Genomic DNA, 20,057 nt, shown 5'->3' with positions numbered 1-20,057 from the left:
CTTAAGACTGTGCCCTCTTGTCCTATTGCTGGTTGCCTGGGAGAAGAGACTGACCCCCACCTGGCTGTCAGGGAGCTGTAGAGAACATCTCCCCTGAGCCTCCTCTTCTCCAGGCTAAACAACTCCAGCTCCCTCAGCTGCTCCTCACAGGACTTGTGCTCCAGACTCTTCACCAGCCTCAATGCTCTTCTTCAGACACACTCCAGCACCTCAATGTCCTTCCTAATCTAAAGGGGCTCAGAAGTGGACGCAGGCCTCGAGGTCCAACCTAACAAGTGCCAAGGACAGGGGAAGAATCACTTCCCTGGTCCTGCTGGCCACACTATTTCTGACACAAGCCACAGTGCCAGTGGACTTCTTGGCCACATGGGCACACTGCTGACTCATGTTCAGCTGCTGTCAGTCAGTACCCCCCCCAGGTCCCTTTCTGCCTGGCTGCTATGCAGCCACTCTTTCCCCATCCTGTAGTGCTGGGGTGTGGCCAAAGTGCAGGACCTAGCACTTGGCCTTGTTGAATCTCATACTGTTGAATTTGGCCCATCTCTCCAGCCTGTCCAGGTCCCTCTGCAGTGCCCTCCTACCCTCCAGCAGATCAACAGTACCCCCCAGCTTGGTGTCATCTGCAAACTTGCTAAGGGTACACGATCCCCCCATCCAGATCATCAATAAAGATATTAAACAGAACTAGGCCCGACACTGATCCCTGAGGGACACTGTGAAATGCTTTATATTGCTTGAATGTTGCTCTTTAAGCTTTTGCCAAGTTCCCTTATTATCTAAACTTTGCCAGTAAAAGTGTGTTATTTGACCTCCTGACAAAGGTGTGCAGTGTGTTCTCCTGTGTGCTCTCTCAAGTTATTAAAGAACTGAAGGCCCTTTTAATAAATTTGGCAGGCAAATTTTTGGAGCCTTGTATATTCTTTAAAGTAAAACCCCTTCAATGAGCTCATAGCTTGAACTTGGGGTCTTACACATGTCTTGAGGGGGCATCAGGCAAAGCATTGCCAGCCGGTTGAGGGAGGCGATTGTCCTGCTCTGCTCTGCACTGGGGTGGCCTCAGCTGGGATATTGTGTGCAGTTTTGGGCACCACAATATAGGAAAGATATTAAGCTATTAGAGAGTGTCCAAAGGAGGGCAACAAAGATGGTGAAGGGCCTTGAGGGGAAGCCGTATGAGGAGCAGGGGCAAGCACTGATCTCTTCTCTGTGGTGACCAGTGACAGGACCCACAGGGAATGGCCTGAAGTTGTGTCAGGAGAGGTTTAGGTTGGATATTAGGAAAAGGTTCTTCACGCAGAGGGCGCTTGGGCACTGGAACAGGTCCCCCAGGGAAGTGCTCACAGCACCAAGCCTGACAGAGTTCAAGAAGCATTTGGGTGATACTCTCAGGCACATGGTATGACTCTTGGTGATGGTCCTGTGCAGGGCTAAAGGATTGGACTCTATGCTCCTTATGGGTCCCTTCCCACTCTGCAGATTCTGTGATTCTGTGTAAATTTGAACTTAGAGCATTTCCTCAGCTTTTCAATTTCATTCAGTAGCAAAATACTCACATGTGCAGGTGTAACGGGAATCTTAACTACACTTCTGAGATGATAAGGATAACCTGCTCTAACTTCCTTACACACTTCTGGCCCTTAATCTGTCACCCCAGTAATACCACACAGAGCTGCTTTGGTAGGATCAAGGATTAACGGTATCCAGCTTTGGGTAGGCAAAGAAAATGCAAAAGAGAATCAATGAAGCATTTCTCTTTTTGCTGAAATCGATAAAGACAGAAAATCCTGAGTACTATAATTGATCAAAAATCATCTGTCTGCTTTTCTACAGAATGTTAGCTTCTACTTTTTCAGCATTTCATGTTTTAAATGTGTTTAAATGAGATCTCACTATCTTTCACCTAATGCTGTAACTGAGGGTCTGGTGTCAGAAATCTTTATATAAGTAGGACAACATGAAGACTTCCTCTGCATATGAACAGCTTGCAACAGTCAGGCAGACTACTGTGTTTCTTCCCAAAGACAACTACAAAGCATCTTCTATAAATATATCCATGCAGCTACCATAATAGAGTTACTCTAAATGCTGCTATTCATTTGCATAAGCCTCTGATATTTGGGTAGTAAATAAAACCACCATCTTGTCTTTACCTCAAAGAGAAAGACTGCAAGGCAACCTAAGGAAGATTGCATGGAAAAGCACAACTACTTGATGGCTACTTATTCCTGACACATACAGATGACATTTTAAGGAACAGTAGTAAAATAAGATGGGAAGAAATCTCAACAGAATTAACATTTCATACAAGTTCAAAACAAATTGAGACCTTCAGAGGATAAAATACATACAGAAATCAAAACAGCAGTGGCAAGGTCAGTACATACATAATACAGTGATGGTTAAAAACTGTCAGGAACTCAAACCACTTTTAATCTACTTGTAAAACCAAAGACAAGACAATTTACAAAATTATACTCTGGCAACAGAAAACAGGAATATCTGCATTCTAAAAAGAGATTTTCTGAATAATTCAAGGAAAAAGTAAAGTAGCATTTTTTCAATATGTTTCTGCATAGAAGCTGAGAATTATCTTATTCAGTAAGATTAAAATTACAGTTCATAGTTTTTCCACAGTAAGATTCACGTACTGATGAGGCATTTTTAGCAAGAATTAAATAGAAGAATAAATCACAAATAAATCTGTTCCATCCATATATGTTTTTGAACCTATAGATGCTTGATAGGCATTAGGTAACCTTGTGAAACACATTTGCCCAAAACTTAAAAATAACCAGACACTCCAGTGGAAATATGGTGAAATATCTGGAAAAAAGCAGCTTACCAACTTCTTGGTAGAGGCTTGAATTTCCACAACAGAAAGAACAGTTTGACTCCAGTTCCTTTGTTCCTTTTACAACAGAATACACCAATCTGAAACTATTTCTGAGTTAATGCAACCAGGTAATGGTGAATTTAATTTCACATATATGCCACCTATTCTCTTTGGAAGGTTGAAGATACTATATTAAGCCAATATTATCAAGCCAATACTTAGAAAACTGAAAACTTAGTTAGTCTTATTGGCAGAGAAGATATGAAATTAAATGTTAGTGTTTGCTTTAAGTAAAATGGCAAACTGACCTAATGCAATAGCCTTTCTTTGGCTTTAGCACCAGTGAACAAAAAAAATTCATGTAAAGTAAGAACTCTATTTAAAGGTTCCTTCACATTTCTACAAAACAAATATTTTGGGCTCATTACAAAACCTGCTTTGAAGTTTACCAGAAGAACATCACAAAGGAATCCAGACAGAAAAATCACTCACTGCCCTTTTAACAGTTAACCTGCACAACCCGGAATCTATAGGTAAGCAATATTTAAGGAATAAAGCCAGTGAGAGCCAACTTAGATTAGTAAAACCATTTGCTAGCATTTATTGTTGCAAAATACAGAGCAGTATTATTCCCTACATATTTTACATGAAGAATTGCAGAGTGCTGTATCAAATACAGACCTATAAAGATCTGGTTGTCACACATTCTTTCCCAATTCTCTAAACTAAGAAGATGATCTGACAGAATTTGAACCAGAACTGATCTTATAAGCAAACATCAGTCTTTGTAGACACAAGTCCCTATAAAAAAGATACATTTTAGTTATATTCAATTAGGTATAACAAACTGCAATAAACCACTCAAACCAATGCCAGGTATATCATCACAGAGCTGTAATAATGCCACTTTCCTATCCAAAATAAAAGAGACTGAAATACTGACACACAGAAAAATATTGAAGTGAATGTTATCAACAGCAAAATCAAAAAATTAGATACAGCTTCCTAGAAGGGTAAACCTCTGGCCATTCATTGTTTCAAAGTAGTCATGTTCCCAAATTTTTACTACTGTATTCTTAATAGAAAAAACTACCATTAATTCTAGATAGAGAAAGGTCAAGAATAACCAGTGGGGCATTAGATTTAGGAGAGGCTTCCCTTCAGAAAATTTACCAGCATAATTTGAAAACTACAATCAAAGTGTTTCAAGGAAGATAAGATTGAAGACTTCCATGAAACATCCCAAGGTTTTTTTCAGTTCCTTAGGCATATTTTTTTAAACAGCTGTACCTTCTAAAGAATTTGAGGGGGTCTAATCTACTGAAGAATCCTGGCCATCTATGAAATATACACATTCACTATGTTCAACTAGTGACCCTAAGTAATAACACAATTTCTGTCCCATTAATATTCTCTTCATCATCCTGCATTGACTCTTCTAAATAATAGTTATTACAGATGGAACCAAGACCAGTAAGAATAAACTAACATCAGCCTAACTTCTACAGCACTATAAAAAGTGTCTCTGTATGAGAGCTATGAACATAGGAGACACACTCAGGAAGAATAAATCAAAGCTCTGCATGCCAATAATAAACAACCATGCCCAGCTCAGACATCAATAAAAACAATTTAACAACTATCTCATAGAAAGAATGAGTTTTGGATAAATATTCTCATAAAATAAGTATTTGAAAGTCATCCTCTTCCCTCTCCCAAGGGAAACAAGGGCCAGAGAGAGAAGTTACCTGATCATACAGCAACTGCTAGGCAGTCAAAGGAAGCAAAAGCAATCATTAACATGAAGAGTTCTCAACACGAACACATCAGACTCTTATTTCCTTCTGAGTGTCAGGAAACAATTTAACTTTTCTCAGTGTTACATAGAGAGCAGACCTTACTACTGTAGGTAAGATACAAACAGAATGTCGGGCAAATCTGTAGAATATAATTTGCCAGGACCATGGAAGTTTTAGCAATTAAGTCCAAAGCTACTGCTGAGTAGTGTTTTAGAAATCCGAGGATACCACTCGAAGTCCCCTTCTCATGTGCTCCATGGCACAAAAATGCAGAAAAATCCTAGAGAAAAACTAAAACCATTTACGAACAGCATCATGTCTTTTCATCACACTGTAAGTAAGGTGTTGCTTCAGCATGAAATTTAATGCCACAGAAGTGACTGTATCTCACTTCATTAGGGAAAAACATCTGTGCAGCAGGACATCATGAGGTATGGCAATTTCCATTTGAAAATCTTCCTTGGATGGTCTTGCACAATGTGTGATCCACAGTTCTTCCATCATGTTAAGCAACTATTTCTTCAATACGCAAAAATGTCTGGAGCTATCAGTATGTAACTAGAGTTACTAAATTTCCTATTTTTAATTCTGTACAACTTTCACATTTGTTGACAAATACTTCAACCTAATTACACTTCTGTTTCCCGAGTGTTGGGGACCTTAACTGTTCTGAAAAATGTGAATGTAGTCAGTGCATATAAAATGATATTTCCCTGGAATGGTGTGCTTGCAGTATTCCATATGTATAAATAGTTTTAATAAACACACATTTACAAAAATTCTACTTACACAGGGATGTTTTCAAAGGCATCTTCAAAGTTTTCCTGCAGAAGAAAAAAAGAAAAGTTCAATCTAATGTGCACGTTTTGTAACACAGCAGAAAGTTAACATTACCAGACAGCACTTAATTCTGTAACATACAGCAATAATCAGAATATTCACAATCCACTGACTGTTAAGCTTTCAGTGCAAATCATTACACAAATAGATTTCCTATGGGCCTACTACCTCAGACTACCATCAGTTAAATTAAACCAAAGACATTTTCCTTTTCAGACTCTGAAACTTCCACCATATACATCACGGAAAGCAATACAAATTTATGCCTAAGGAGTTTATGCAGCACATCTGTTGTATTCAGGATGCACTAGTTGAACAGTATATCTACACATGAAACAAAAAGTGTTCTATACATGTAACTGATAAGCAAGTTCACCAGAGTATATATACTAGCTCCAGGATGCAATACAGCTAGTGTGCATATACAGCCAGCTCACACATTAATGGCAGTTATGTGAACAGCTTGGTCCAGACATCTAGAAGATGTTTCTTTCCACCTAGATTCAAAGCTCTTTCAACCTAAGTTCAAATTTCAAATTAAAATAAAGGAAGATACACAAATGTAAAAATGAGCAGAATGGCTCAGCTTACAGGTCATCCATTTCTGTATCCAGTTTCCAAAATTGGTCTGTAGAAATGTGTAGCAAAGACAAATGAGCAGACAGTCCTCCTTCACACACCCTTCTCCACTCCACACTTTTCAGCCTTTGGAGACTCTGAGAACTCCAGACACACAGTTTGGCATCTGGTGATTCAGTAGATCTCTGTTCCAAGTACCAGTTCAGTTTCCTCAATCCCATGTAGACTCCCTTTAATTCATGAGTTCATAACATTAGTAAGGAATTTCACAAGTCTGCCATCCATTTTGTGCAAAATAATTGCACAAAATTATTTCTCCTTGAACCTGGTTCTTAATGCCTTTGCTCAAAAATCCCTAGAATTGTATATTCAAAAGCAGTGAAGAATCAATTCATACTTGCTCTTTCCTTGACACTTATAATTTTGAAGGCCTTTGTAATATCATTCAACTCATCTCTTTTCCAAGTCAAAGACTTCTACCTTATTCAGCCACTCTTCAAACAGAAACTATTTCCTACTTTTAACTGTGTTTTCCGGTCTTTCTGTAAGAAAAACTGTAACCATGATGGAACAGATTTTTAACATATGCCAGGAAGATACCTAGAAGAGACTGACCCCCACCTCACTACAACCTCTTTTCAGTTATTTGTAGAGAGCCAGAAGGTCTCTCCGGAGCCTTCTTTTCTCCAGGCTAACCAATGCCAGCTCCCTCAGTCCTCCTCACAGGATTTGTCCTTCAGACCCTTCACCAGTTTTATTGCCCTTCTTTGGACGTGCTCCAGCACCTCAATGTCTTTCTTGGAATGAGAGGCCTATACTAGAACACAGTATTTCAGGTGTGGCCCCACCACTGCCAAGTAAAGGGAGAACTTGGCAGCAGCCAATGAAATGATCCTCCTGATCTGAGGAGAACTGAACTGAGTTTCAAAAAGCTGAACAAACCCAAAAGGAACACCCTGAACAGAAATCCTTACCCCTATCTCACCCCAGACACTGAGACGTTACCAGTGTTCTAATAAAGTCCTTCTCTGAAGACTGGATGCCTCCTCTAGTCACTTGTAGACAAGAGGAGAAATTCAGCAAAATGAACAAATAAAAAACACTTAGAGGTTTTTGAGCACACTTCCATTTCTCCTAGGACAACAAACTTGACAAGCAAAAGTCAAGGTACTTTTAACTGTCAGGTACTTAATAAAGAACAGTAACAAGCAGAAATTTACAGAAAAATGCAAAAATATCTGTGACATGAACCCTTGCAGGCTCTTTCCAACCTTTGTACATGAGCAGCACCTACATACAAGAAGAAATGGAGTGAGAATTTGCATTCTGTCTAAACAAGTACCTCCTCTGCCTGGCTTCCTCTGAATTTTGATCCCTGTTATTCACACTGGTCAAATTCACGTCTAAACATTTTAGCATAATGAAGTACAGCCTTGGTATTTTTCCTCACATACCAAGGCATAGGGAATAGTCACAGTCTCTCACGAGATTCCTCAAGGGAGCTAAAGACATCACTGAAGGTGACTTCTATGCTAAACAAAAAAACCACCAACCAACCAAAAAACACCAAACAAAAAATCCAATCCATAGTCTTTTTCTGAAGTTTCCCATGCATTCCCATTCCCACTGCATGTAAAATAGGTATTAGAAAGCATTCCACTTGATGTCTTGGTCCTATTTCTCCTGACTCAGACAAGTCTGCAGTTGTCTCTACAGACTCTGAGATTCCCTATAGAATAGAGGGAATACATAGAAAAATGCTGGAAGCACCAGAAGAGAAGTATAGCCATTTTCTACTCCAATCCATGCCCATTACAACAAAAGTTATGCCATTCTAAAGTGTAAAGAAAAAAAGACTGCAACTGAAGTACCTAGAACAGCTCCTCCCAGATTAAGTTCTAGGATTCATCATATTCCTACCAAGATAGAAAAGGTTTGAACAGTACTCAGAACATAATCACTTGTTTCCAGTAGTCTGTTAAAATCTACCTGTAAATTAAAACTGTTTGACAAAAAAAATTTAGTGAAGTGTTACATAACATACACAGCATCTTAAAGACCTTAAACTATATTTAGTATACAAATGTATATAGGTATGCACATAATACATGCCAATATAAAAAATAAAATCAAGTGATTGATAAAGTTTATCTATTCCTCAGAGTACAGAAGCAGCCCAAAACGATGGACACTTTCACATTCAGTTGAAGACTAGTAAAGCTCTCATTTTCAAGTGCTCATTCCAACAGTTCAGCTTCCAGCTGACACAACTGAAATGTCACAACCAGTCTCCAGAGGTGCTTGCTTATTTTAGTCTACAGCAAAGAAGACTACTGAACTCCAAAACAGTTTTACTTAGCACCAATGATGGGCTGCTTCCCTCGAGACTGAAGTTGTGTGCAACTACATCAGCTGTATATGTGACCTACAGACTTCAGCACAGTTATCACAGGAACACCACTTCCATTATCCACATGGCTGGAGAGACTGAGGCTGATGCAGTTCTTCATTTATTTCCTTCACCTAACCCAGGTTTGTCCTGCAGCAAGTCCCAAAGGTCCTGCTTCAGTATGTCCATGTTATAACGGCCACCCACATACAGCAGAAAACTTCAGGAAATATGAACTGCAGTTAAATCCACAAAAAGGACAATAAAGCCTTTTTTCAGACATTCTACCCATAAAAAGAAATACATGAACATTTAAGTCAGTACCAAGAGAAATACTTAAACAACTGTATGCCTCAGTACAATGATGGCTAATGCTGCAAGCCACAGATTTTTACCGCACCTTTTCCAGAGTACACATCAGTTCAACAATTTAAAACACAGGAATAGAAGTAAACCTGCCACTAGATGGCACGACAAAAACTGACTCAGGCTTCTCCACAGATTTCAGAAAATCATTGACACAGGATTTAACAAAATAAAGCTGTCTCAAAATGACGTTTCTTGAATTATATAATTTTTTTTCTGCTTGATAACTGCAGTATTTCACATCTTTATGACGCATCCTTATCAAGATTCAAGCAGGCTTGAAAACAATTAAGTTTACACAATTTAGAGATACTGATGTTTTGCAAAGCCAAGAAAGTCCATCTCACAGACATTAATGGGCACAGTGTACTAATGCAGAAAAAGTTAAGAGTTCCTGTACTGTAGCAATGAGAGCAGAAACCATTCGCAGCAGACCACAATTCAATCCTCAAGCCTCATGCAAAACAAAGACCTTTATCAGTGTCTACCTTTTTGTTCTAATGCACTGGTAGAAAGTAGAAACAACAGTTCGCCTTGATTATTACAGAAATCCTAGTATCAAATGTGAGCTCACTTTCTCCACACCCATAATAAATCATTTAACTCTAAAAATATTTCAGACTATATCCTGTGACTGCTAAATTGTTGCATAAAGTTTGCTGATTGTTTAAACACTGCTCTTTTCCAAGTGAAGCAGGAAAACTAATCTAAACTATTCCTTTAAAACCCAGATTTATGACAACATATGACTACCAAGTAAGGTATTAACATCTAGATTCTCCCCACTGATAACAACAAATTCAGAAAACTAAGTCCAATAGTATCTAGAAACACCAGCCACAATTTGGAGTCCATACTGAATCACAGAATCTGCAGAGTGGGAAGGGACCCATAAGGAGCATAGAGTCCAATCCTTTAGCCCTGCACAGGACCATCACCAAGAGTCATACCATGTGCCTGAGAGTATCACCCAAATGCTTCTTGAACTCTGTCAGGCTTGGTGCTGTGAGCACTTCCCTGGGGGACCTGTTCCAGTGCCCAAGCGCCCTCTGCGTGAAGAACCTTTTCCTAATATCCAACCTAAACCTCTCCTGACACTTCAGGCCATTCCCTGTGGGTCCTGTCACTGGTCACCACAGAGAAGAGATCAGTGCCTGCCCCTCCTCTTCCCCTCACGAGGAAGTTGTGACTGCAATGAGGTCTCTCCCCTCAGTCTCCCCCAGGGTCAACAGACCAAGTGACCTCAGCTGCTCCTCATACGGCTTCCCCTCAAGGCCCTTCACCATCTTTGTTGCCCTCCTTTGGACACTCTCTAATAGCTTAATATCTTTCCTATATTGTGGTGCCCAAAACTGCACACAATGTTCAAGGGGAGGCCACCCCAGTGCAGAGCAGAGCAGGACAATCGCCTCCCTCAACCGGCTGGCAATGCTTTGCCTGATGCCCCCAGGACACGGTTGGCCCTCCTGGCTGCCAGGACATTAATGACTCATATTCAACTTGCCATCTACCAGGACCCCCAGGTCCCTTTTCTGGCACTGCTTTCCAACATTTCATTCCCCAGTCTTTATTTACATACAGAGTTGCCCCATCCCAGCTGCAGAATCCAGCACTTTCCTTTGCTGAACTTCATATCGTTGGTGATTGCCCAGTGCTCTAATTTGCCTTTGTCTCTCTGCAGGACCTCCCTGCCTTCAAGGGAGTCAGCAGCTCCTCCCAGTTTTGTATCATCTGCAAACTTGCTTAGTGCCCCTTCCAGTCCTGCATCCAAGTCATTTATGAAGATGTTGAAGAGCACAGGGCCTAAGATGGAGCCCAGTGGAACCCCACTGATGACACGTCACCAGTCTGATGTCACCCCATTCACTGTTACCCTCTGTGCTCGACCCCTCAGCCAATTGCTCACCCACTGCATGATGTGTTTATCCAGCTGTGTGCTGGGCATTTTGTCCAGAAGGATCCTGTGAGAGACAGTGTAGAAAGCTTTGCGAAATCGAAAAAGATTACTAATTGGGCAGGGAAAAAAAAGCCCTACCAAAAGTGTTATCTCAAAAAAATAAAGATAACATGAAGAAGACTCATATTAACTCAACAGACAAATGAGACCACATAGGATAATCATGAAAAATACTACCCAGAATTTAATACTACTGTTACACCACATTACCTGTCCAGTCATAGCTTTATTTTGTCAGTACTAAATAGAGAACAGTTTTAAAATGACTTGAAAAACCATAAAGTAGTAACATCTCTCCTTGGAAAGTCCACATATTAAGATAGTGCAAAACATGGTAGTCTATGACAACATTTAAGTATTTAGCAAGCACATGCACTTTGAGATGCCTTTGTCAAAACTTTATTTGCATATGGACACATCTAATTATTTTTGTACTCATTTGTCTTCTGTAATTCAGCCCCACACTTTCCTTCTCAAAAAAGCAATCAATTCTAGGTCATAATGATCCTGCAGCTCCCCGTGGGAAACTCAGATACTAGTTTGGAAGTCACTGACTGGATTCTACAAAAAGAGAAAGAGGCTTCATTGAGAGATCTATAATTTCTCAACCCAAGAGAAGGTATAACACATCTTTCACTGTGTTTACACTAAAATTGCCACTCTGTATAGCAATACATCTCACAGGACTTAAGAAACTTCAAATAAAACTTCGCTGACAAGCTCAGAAGCAACTTTCTAAAATCAGGGTTGAGGCATCCTGCCCCTAGCAAAAAGCCCACAGATTCAGATAAAATAGCAATAGTACATATGTTGCATATGGGAGTATGGATTAAATGTCTTTTCCCTTGTTGATATGGAATACAGAAAAACATGTGACTATGGAATAGAATAGAGGAGGCATAAGAAGAAACTGACCTACAATGCTTATCATATGAACAGAGATTACAGAAAAAAGACCTTCCATATAGAAGGAAAACAGTTTCCTAAGAGTTTCTCTAAATCAGCTGTCCACCCCACAGTTTTATTACCAAATGGCACAGAATATAAACATATATTTTGAACAAATAGAAGTAAATACACTCTTTTTTCCTTTTCTGTTATGCAACTATGTGAATTTGCATTTCTTTTTAGCTTTAGCCAGGACTACATTAAAAATGATTCAAAGAAAAGCCTAACACTTCAGACTTGACAAGCCATTTTTTAATTGCTACACCCATTTAATTACTAAGAGGTACCTGTTAAAATATACACTACACTAAAAAATATCTGAGTAAACGAGAAAAAGTAGTTGTCAGTAGAATTTCATAATTAAATTTTTTCTAACCGAATTCCTCCAAGGCTTCTTTCCTTTCAACACGATTTTTAGTCAATATTCTCAAAACACACAGAAGACTAACAAAATGTTCAGCTATAAAGAATTTGTGAAATACAAATCAGAATACACTCCCTGGAAGTGACTGGGATCATAGAGTAAATCAATCTCAAATGAGGAGATACCCATGTAAATTCAAGGAAATCATACACACAAGTGGAGGTTGTATGGAAAGCAACAATACTAAAACAGAAAGACCATTTTGATAAGAAATTCAACACAAATTCATGTTGTTAAGGTGAGCTTTAACGTGCTATTTTCTACCTTTTGCAGATTAATTTTTAACGTCCAACACCAAGATGATGAAAACGGTAAAATTCTGTACTTTCCTAGAGTTCAGCTTCCCTGAATGTTGATAAATACATAAGGAAATAGAAAAGATCCCATGAAAATAGTGCAAGAGCTAGAACACAGGACACTGTAAGAGCTACTTGAAAGTTCATACTTTTTGATTTACCAGATGCAAAACAGCAGAAGTACTTTCTATCTTTGGCTGCTATAAACAAACTGGCAGCAACAAAATCAGTACTAGACAAAACATCTTAGGTTCTTGTAAACATTAGTTTACATAATGTCCTTTTTCCCCTGCATCAAGTTCACATTTTTCAGGGAGGTGCTAACTACTGAAGGACTCCAATGAGAATAACCACGGACAACATCTTTTTTGTCTCCAAATTACAAGTCTGAAAAACACACAATCCTACAGTTTAGCTAAGCAAAAACTGCTCGGTTTAACACCAGCCAGGTTTCATGGAACTGATGTATTTTGCTACACAATGTTACACACTTATCCGTAGTTCTGACCTTACTCTGTGGAGCATTTGTTCCACAAATTTGTTCCACAATTCCCAGGCTACAACTTTCAGCTGAAGATGCTTTTATGGTACCAAATTTACTGTCAGAATCCCTTTCATAGAATCAAACCAATAATGCAAGTACTGATTCCTTTTTGAGTAGTTTCTGAATACTGTTGTTTCCCAGCAAAAGTACACTCTCCTTATAAAATATGTTTCACAGATTACATGGATTTCATCTTGTTGCTTTAACCAACATCTGCTTGCTCTCACCCTCCAAACCAGTCCACTTGTTGCAAAATGTGTAATACGTCAAAATTATCTTAAGTTAGGATGATCTTTGATGTTTGATCATTGTATACTTTTAAGACTGATCAGCAGGAAAGAAGACAAACAGATAGCAGCTAGCATCCCTTAGTCAAGGAATTTCTGGAGCTAATGTTCTAAAGATGAAGTAAATCAAGATGTTGTATGTCAGTAGAACAAGTGGTAGTTAGCATCCCTCACTCAAGGACAGCCTGGAACTAACAAGCTTTAAGGATGTAATGTATGTCTATGCATATGTTGCCATTTTGGCAAAAGAATCAGGGTCCATGTATCCTATAATTGACCTACTTTCATTACAATACTAAAAATCATGCCTACAGGTAAAAAAGACCCCTGCCCAGGTAAAGACCCTTCCCTTGAGCATGTGTAGAAGTTAGCTGGGATTATGTAACTTGTATGGAAATTACTAATCAATCATAATAGAGGGGCTGTACTTGGGCAGTCACTAACACTGAACTTCTGTGTATAAATAATGGCACAGAAAGTCCATGCCCAGGAGGGGTATGCTTGATTTGTAGAATGCCACTGAGCACCCAGCCTTGTCTAACTCCAAAATAAATAAGTAATCAATGTCTCCCTTGACTGTGTAATTATTGGCTTGTTGCACATTGGGTAATGAATCTGATTTTTGTGGACAACACTCTGAAGCATTAAATATCAGAAATGACTACTTCACCAAAAGGAATGATGGAGACGAACAACAGTGCGAGCTCTTTGGTCTAAAGTTGTGTAAGTTTAGCTTGCAAAACTACTCAGTTCAAAATAAATATATTCAGCTATGAATTATTTTTTTTCATCTACAGTAACAGTAGCAGGGTAACAAACCTACATGCATCTACAAACTTCAGATAGTACCTTCATGAACTAAAAAAGTAATTCTGAGAATTTATGAAACATAATCTGTTAGGGACATCTTTCCTGTGTGCTAACAATTGGATGACTGTGTCACATAAGGACAGAATTCAACTGCTGCTTAAATGAGCAGTGGCATGAGAAAACACTACCCACGACTGCATATTTTTCCAGATGTTAAGAGAGAAAGCAATTCTCAGCATTACAGCAGAACCCAGAAGCTAATGTGTCATGTCTTGAGCTAATTCATAAAGTACTGATGTAAAGAGTTAGTGTTTTGATGAGCCAAATAACATTTAAATTTCATTTCAAAAATATAGATTCACTTCCTAATATTTATGCAGAACTGAAAATACTTTGCAATATAAAGAGCTTAAAAATCCCAAGTTTTTAGCTATCATTTCATTAGACTTGACATAGTAATTTCTTATAGAAAAAAGCAGTTTACTTTACAAACCAATAGAAAAGTAACCTGGAAATTAAACTACATCTTAATGTTTATTGTCAAAAAGAAACACCGAACATGAAAGAAACCTCATTTCGATGTTGTCTTGGCAGAGAAACAACTGGGGGAGTAGACCAAGGAAAAGATACTGCTAACTCTTCATCTCTGTCACCTACACTTGCTATATTTGACACTTTGACACCAGATCCCAGTATTAACAATTAATAGCCTAGGAACAGAAACACATGAAAAACACTAAGTTCAAAGGGGAAGGAGATGATGAAGCTCTTACAAAACAGGAAAATTATTTCCCCTTGCCAGAGATAGAAATAGCCTTGAGGCAGCAAGAACGAAATGGAAATGCACAAGTTCTGTTCTACACAGTACAACCAATTTCCACATAAAAATAAAAAGTGAAATTCATTTCTCTAAAGGACAAAATGCACATATTTTTGTGCTTGCATATTATTTCAAACTTATCAGTTTGAACTGCAAACATATCCCATCTGCTTTTTAAAAATTGTTTCAAGATTATTTACTTAAAATATCAGTGTTTTTCCAGAGACCTGAGTGGACAGATAGTGATGACTGTTTTGGAGGAGCTGTGTTTTGCTAGATGCTTTCCACTGTAGATGAAGAACTTCTGTAGTCAGAACAAAAAATCAGACTTGGTAATTCAGACTTACTTATTCAATCTCATATAAATAGAACATGTCGCATTTGAGACATTTACTAATACAGGTGATTTGGCTGGAGGTCATGCTTTAACAGAAAACCAAAACCAAACCAAACAAAAACCAAAACAAAACAATTTAAAAAAAAAAAAGACACCAAAGAACATCAATTCCCAAACCACACCCACACATCAAGAAGAAACCAGGAGTTGGTAAGGTAGAACTCAGCTTTGCTGTAAGTTTGGTTAACTAAAGAACTGCTGAACAATTAGAAAGCCAAACAAACTTTAGCACCATTTAGCTCAAAAATGAGATGTCAGTAACCACAAGAACAAAGGTTGCTCCATTACAGTTTGGAAAGCAGTGGCCTTTCAATGCAGCTGGTCATCAAAAAATTCCCAGAAGATACAGGAAAACTGAGTCTGAAAAGAATCTACCCTCCATTTTTTTACAGAGAAGAGGTATTTACAATGAAAGCAAGTGCTATAATTAAATGCAGCTAATCAACATGTTTTAAAAAGTGGGGAATTTCTGCTTTGCCTTCCACTGCATGCAAGGCAGACTATTCTTAAAATCACACTGTATAAGCCAGAACAGGACTGAGAAAAACCTCAACTGAAGGAACTACAGTCAACAATATCAGATGTTGCTGGTCGGGCCACCTACATACCAGAGGCAGCCACAAAATGAAGGTTTTCTGAACCTGATTGTAAAGACAGGGGACAAGGCAGTCACACTTCAGTAAACTGCCGTCAGTCTCACCCCAAACAACTGGTTGAGCTTCTACTGTTTTAAATGACACCTCTCCCTCACTGAAAAGTGGAAATAAGCAGGGTCAGTTACACACTCAGCAAGTAAAGCATCATGACATGCAAATAGATGCTGTCAATAGTTATTCATGTTCAGATTCATATCCAACATGCTGCACATAAAAGTAAGAGTACGGTTTCAGATAAAGTTGATTAAAACACCAAACCAGTTTTTTTTACTGTTTACACTGGCACCTTCCTGCCATTTGACTTGCAGTTGTTTTTGCACAAAAAGCACTGCTAAGAGGTAGAGGAATATGATAAAACTTCACTGAGATCAAAGGAATGTCATGTAGGTTTCCACTTGGTACCAGAAAGAAAAAAAGGTAACAGAACAAACCATATACTCAATCAGGAGTTCAACATTCACTACAATCATACCAGTGTAGACTCCTCACTAAAAATCTGTATGGAAATTGCATATGTCGCTATTTTTGGTCAACTTCACTACATAAAACTGATTGCAAAACAATTCTAAACTGAAAGGCAAATACAAACAGATAACACCTTATCTGGACACATCTTCCTTTTCAAACTGTAAGAAGAGAGATCTGAGAAGAATGTGAAGGCAACTAAGGAGCCTGAGAAGGCAGAGAAAATACATAATCATCCTTCTCAAAACAGATACTACAGTAGGGAAAACACTGTTTGTCGTCTCTAGTCATAAGAAAGATTATTCCATCAAAATAATTCTTCTTGCAGCAGACATGCCTCTGAGTATTGCAAGAACTGAGTATTGTCAAGCTCATTAGTTTTTGTAAAAACTTCAGTATCATCATTCAGTCATTTCACAGAAATTGCATAAAAGCCCACTGAAATCAAAACAAATTTTAGGATGCTATTTATTATGCCTATAAAGTTGGCAAGATCTTTGTTACGTCCTTCTAGACCTAATTCTTTCAACACCATAACCAGTAAGTACTACGTACATCCATATTTTCCAGGACACCAGACACAAGCATGGATGAAATACCACTGGAGAAAGAGAAAGCTGGTAAAGACTTTCCTACTTTTAGTCACATGGCTTAACGATTTGCTAACTTTTAGCAAACTTCTATGGCTCCCAAACAGACTATTCAGTTAATATTTCTCATTCAGTAGAAGAGGTTAAGACACAACGGGAGATTTCAGAGACACAAGCAGAGGGTACTTTCAGACACTAATTGAAGGTAGAGAAACAGAAACAGAACAAGTGTTTACTCTCTTAACTTGCTTGTATGCAGTCAAGGCATGAGCTACTTAAAAGTCACTGGTTTACGTCCCTGCAACTCAAATCAAAAAGCTTGGTCTTACCAATTCTGGCAAAGTTAATATTTCACAGCCAGTAACTTATCATTCATTCTATTCAGAACTAGCCATCTCTCATCAAGTTTAACTTTCCATAACTGGATAACTTTCACAGAAACTTCAGTTCAGTCTAATCAAAGGATCACTAGACAGTTTGCTGCTAATAAAATGGTATCACTTCAAGACAGGATATTAGTGCATAAGAAGCCAAGATGGTTGTTTGCACTGACTTGAGTCAACACAACCTACCAAATAAAATAAAAGTTACCATAAAGGGGAAAGAAAAACGTGGTTGGAAGATCTATTTGACAAACACCAAACAACACAGATCTTCTTGGAGCTGGAAAATCATGATTCTTCCTGTCTCACAAGAGTAGCTCTACTTAGCAGTCTCATCTAATCTTCTCACTTTCAGTCCCATATTTCAGTGCTCCTTACGTGACTGATGAGGCAGAACCTGACAATTTTTATTTACATATATCTCACAAATATCAGGATGGATCAAACAGAAAGACATGGCTGAGTCAAGCTGCAATTACAAATTGACAGACAGTCTCAACTCAACATAAGAAACAGACTCAGTGGAGTCCACTTCCCAGTAAAGGAAAAAGGGTAAAATATAGATAGCTAAGAGCACATTGTGTTGTCCTGAACTTTACTAGGCAATTTCACGTAAAGATCCTTGATACTTACTGCTTCCGTAGATATCTAAAGGTACCAGGAAAAACCTTAGTTATGGTTCACTATGCACTTACCAGAGACTCATCCAGACAAAAGCAAATTACAGCTCCCCCTAGAGAGATACTTCGACAGTGTTCCAGAATGCTTACCTATTACAGTGTAATCAACAACCCTAAAGAAATCTCATTACAGATGTACTACTTTGCAACTGCTGATATCCATACTTTTCAGAGGTGACCTCAAGCTGAGGAACAGAACATGTTTACGTCATACTAAAAATGATTCAGTGCATGATCTGCCTACAACTAATAAAAAGAGATGAAAGGGGCATTAATATGAGCATCTTCAGTTTTAACCTTACCCTGTCTTCTTGAGGTTAAATACCCTCCTCTCTATGCAGCTGGTTATTCAGTTGTACAGAATGCAACAGCAGTTGCTGCATTCTTAGTACCAAAAAGTTCTATTTTATAGTGAAACACAATTTAAGTAGTTTTTCTTAACGGGTTCATTTCCTTTAAAAGAAGGTCTTGCTGCAATAACAGTAATTCCAACGATCCTATTTGTGATAATGTGGTTCTCACTTTGGAACTTCAAAGTTTCCACAGATATTTTCCGATCTATCAGCAGTCCTAACTGCTATAACAAAAGAGACCTTTAAAAGTCAGTATTATCAAGAGTTAAAAGTGGCTGTAATACAGAATTAAAGTAATGACTTTTGTCCAGAGTACAGCTTGTTCCCTCAGTTCCATCTCTCCTAGAAAAACTTTTTTTTTCATTATAGAAAAGCATAAGGACACAGCAACTTAATTTCATTACTACATTAATTAATTATTAACTGATTTATACATGTGTTCTAGAGAGTTTGTTCTTTTCACCAGAAAAAAAAACAGACAGACAGATGAACACCTAACAAAGAATACAGTATCACATTCAGACCAAGTGTCACATTAAATTACACTAAGCAGAATCAGATCTTGACTTTACCAGCCAGTAAGCTGAAGCGCTAGTTCTTCCTAGGCTACTTACAGGAAAACATCCTCATTTGAAGTTATGAGGACTTGGTTTGTAGAGAATGTGGACTACTTCAGTTTCATCAGCATCTACTAGCCAGGTGAGCTAGAAAAACCCTAAAGATCTGTTTAACATACCTCACTATGCTGTGAGGCATGTGAGGCATGTTTGGCTGTGGTAAGGCTAATTTTCTTCACGGTGGCTAGTAGGGACTGTGTTTTGGATTTGTGCTGAATAAAGGGTTGACAATATAGAAATGTTCCTGTTATTGCTGAGCAGAGCTTACACAGAGCCAAGGCCTCTTCTGCTTTTCATACTGCCACACTGGCCAGGGGGCTGGGGGTGTTTAGGAGGTTGGGAGGAGACACAGTTGGGACAGGTGACCCAAACTGACCAAGGAGATATTCTGTACCATATGACATCATGCTCAGTATATAAATTGAGGGGAAGAAGAGGGAAGAGGGGGGACATTTGGAGTGATGGTGTTTCTCTTCCCAAGTCACCATTATGCGTGATGGGGCCTTGCTTTCCTGGAGATGGTTGAGCACCTGCCTGCCCATGGGAAGCAGTGAATGAATTCCTTGTTTTGCTTTGCTTGTGTGTATGGCTTTTGTTTTCCCTATTAAACTGTTTTTATTTCAACCAGTTCTCTACCTTTTACCCGTCTGATTCTGTCCCCCATCCTGGGTGAGTGAGTGAGCAGGTGTGCAGTGCTTGGTTGCTGGCTGGGGTTAAACCATGGCATGCACCTAAAAAGACTCTTTACCAAATCCACAACTGGTAATTCTACATCTACATAGTACTTCCAATGCCAAACTCGCGTTTTGCCACAGGACCTTAGAGTAGCCATTTAACAGTGAATTACTATTTGTACTACTTAAAAAAAAAAAAAAAAAATTAAATATTTTCCAGTCCTGGAAACTTACTGTGTTTGCATAAAGGAAAAAAAAAAAACAAAACATGACACAGACAGAAGTTCAGTTAGCTGCCCCACTGGATTTGGTAACAACAGTCCTAAGATAAAACATCTTCTTCCTAGTCC

At 38.6% G+C, this 20,057-nt stretch overlaps 1 protein-coding gene across 4 annotated transcripts in view; it reads right to left on the bottom strand.

Annotated features, from left to right (window-relative positions):
* The window catches only part of TTC39B (tetratricopeptide repeat domain 39B), a 74,822-nt gene that overhangs the window by 44,311 nt on the left and 10,454 nt on the right, over positions 1-20,057 (bottom strand). For 2 of the 4 annotated variants that reach the window (XM_027709206.1, XM_027709207.1), the window contains exon 2: positions 5,422-5,456. The exons of the other annotated variants lie outside the window; for them this stretch is intronic. In XM_027709206.1, the coding sequence (XP_027565007.1) occupies positions 5,422-5,456 (35 nt within the window). The remainder of the gene's footprint in view (positions 1-5,421; positions 5,457-20,057) is intronic. 4 annotated transcript variants of the gene reach the window in all.

The sequence above is a fragment of the Neopelma chrysocephalum genome, unplaced genomic scaffold (assembly GCF_003984885.1).
Source record: "Neopelma chrysocephalum unplaced genomic scaffold, ASM398488v2 Primary Assembly neopelma1_96710, whole genome shotgun sequence".
In the NCBI taxonomy this organism is placed as follows: Eukaryota; Metazoa; Chordata; class Aves; order Passeriformes; family Pipridae; genus Neopelma; species Neopelma chrysocephalum.
The sequence above is the reverse complement of the archived record's forward strand: the minus strand, read 5'-3'. Positions and strand labels throughout refer to the sequence as shown.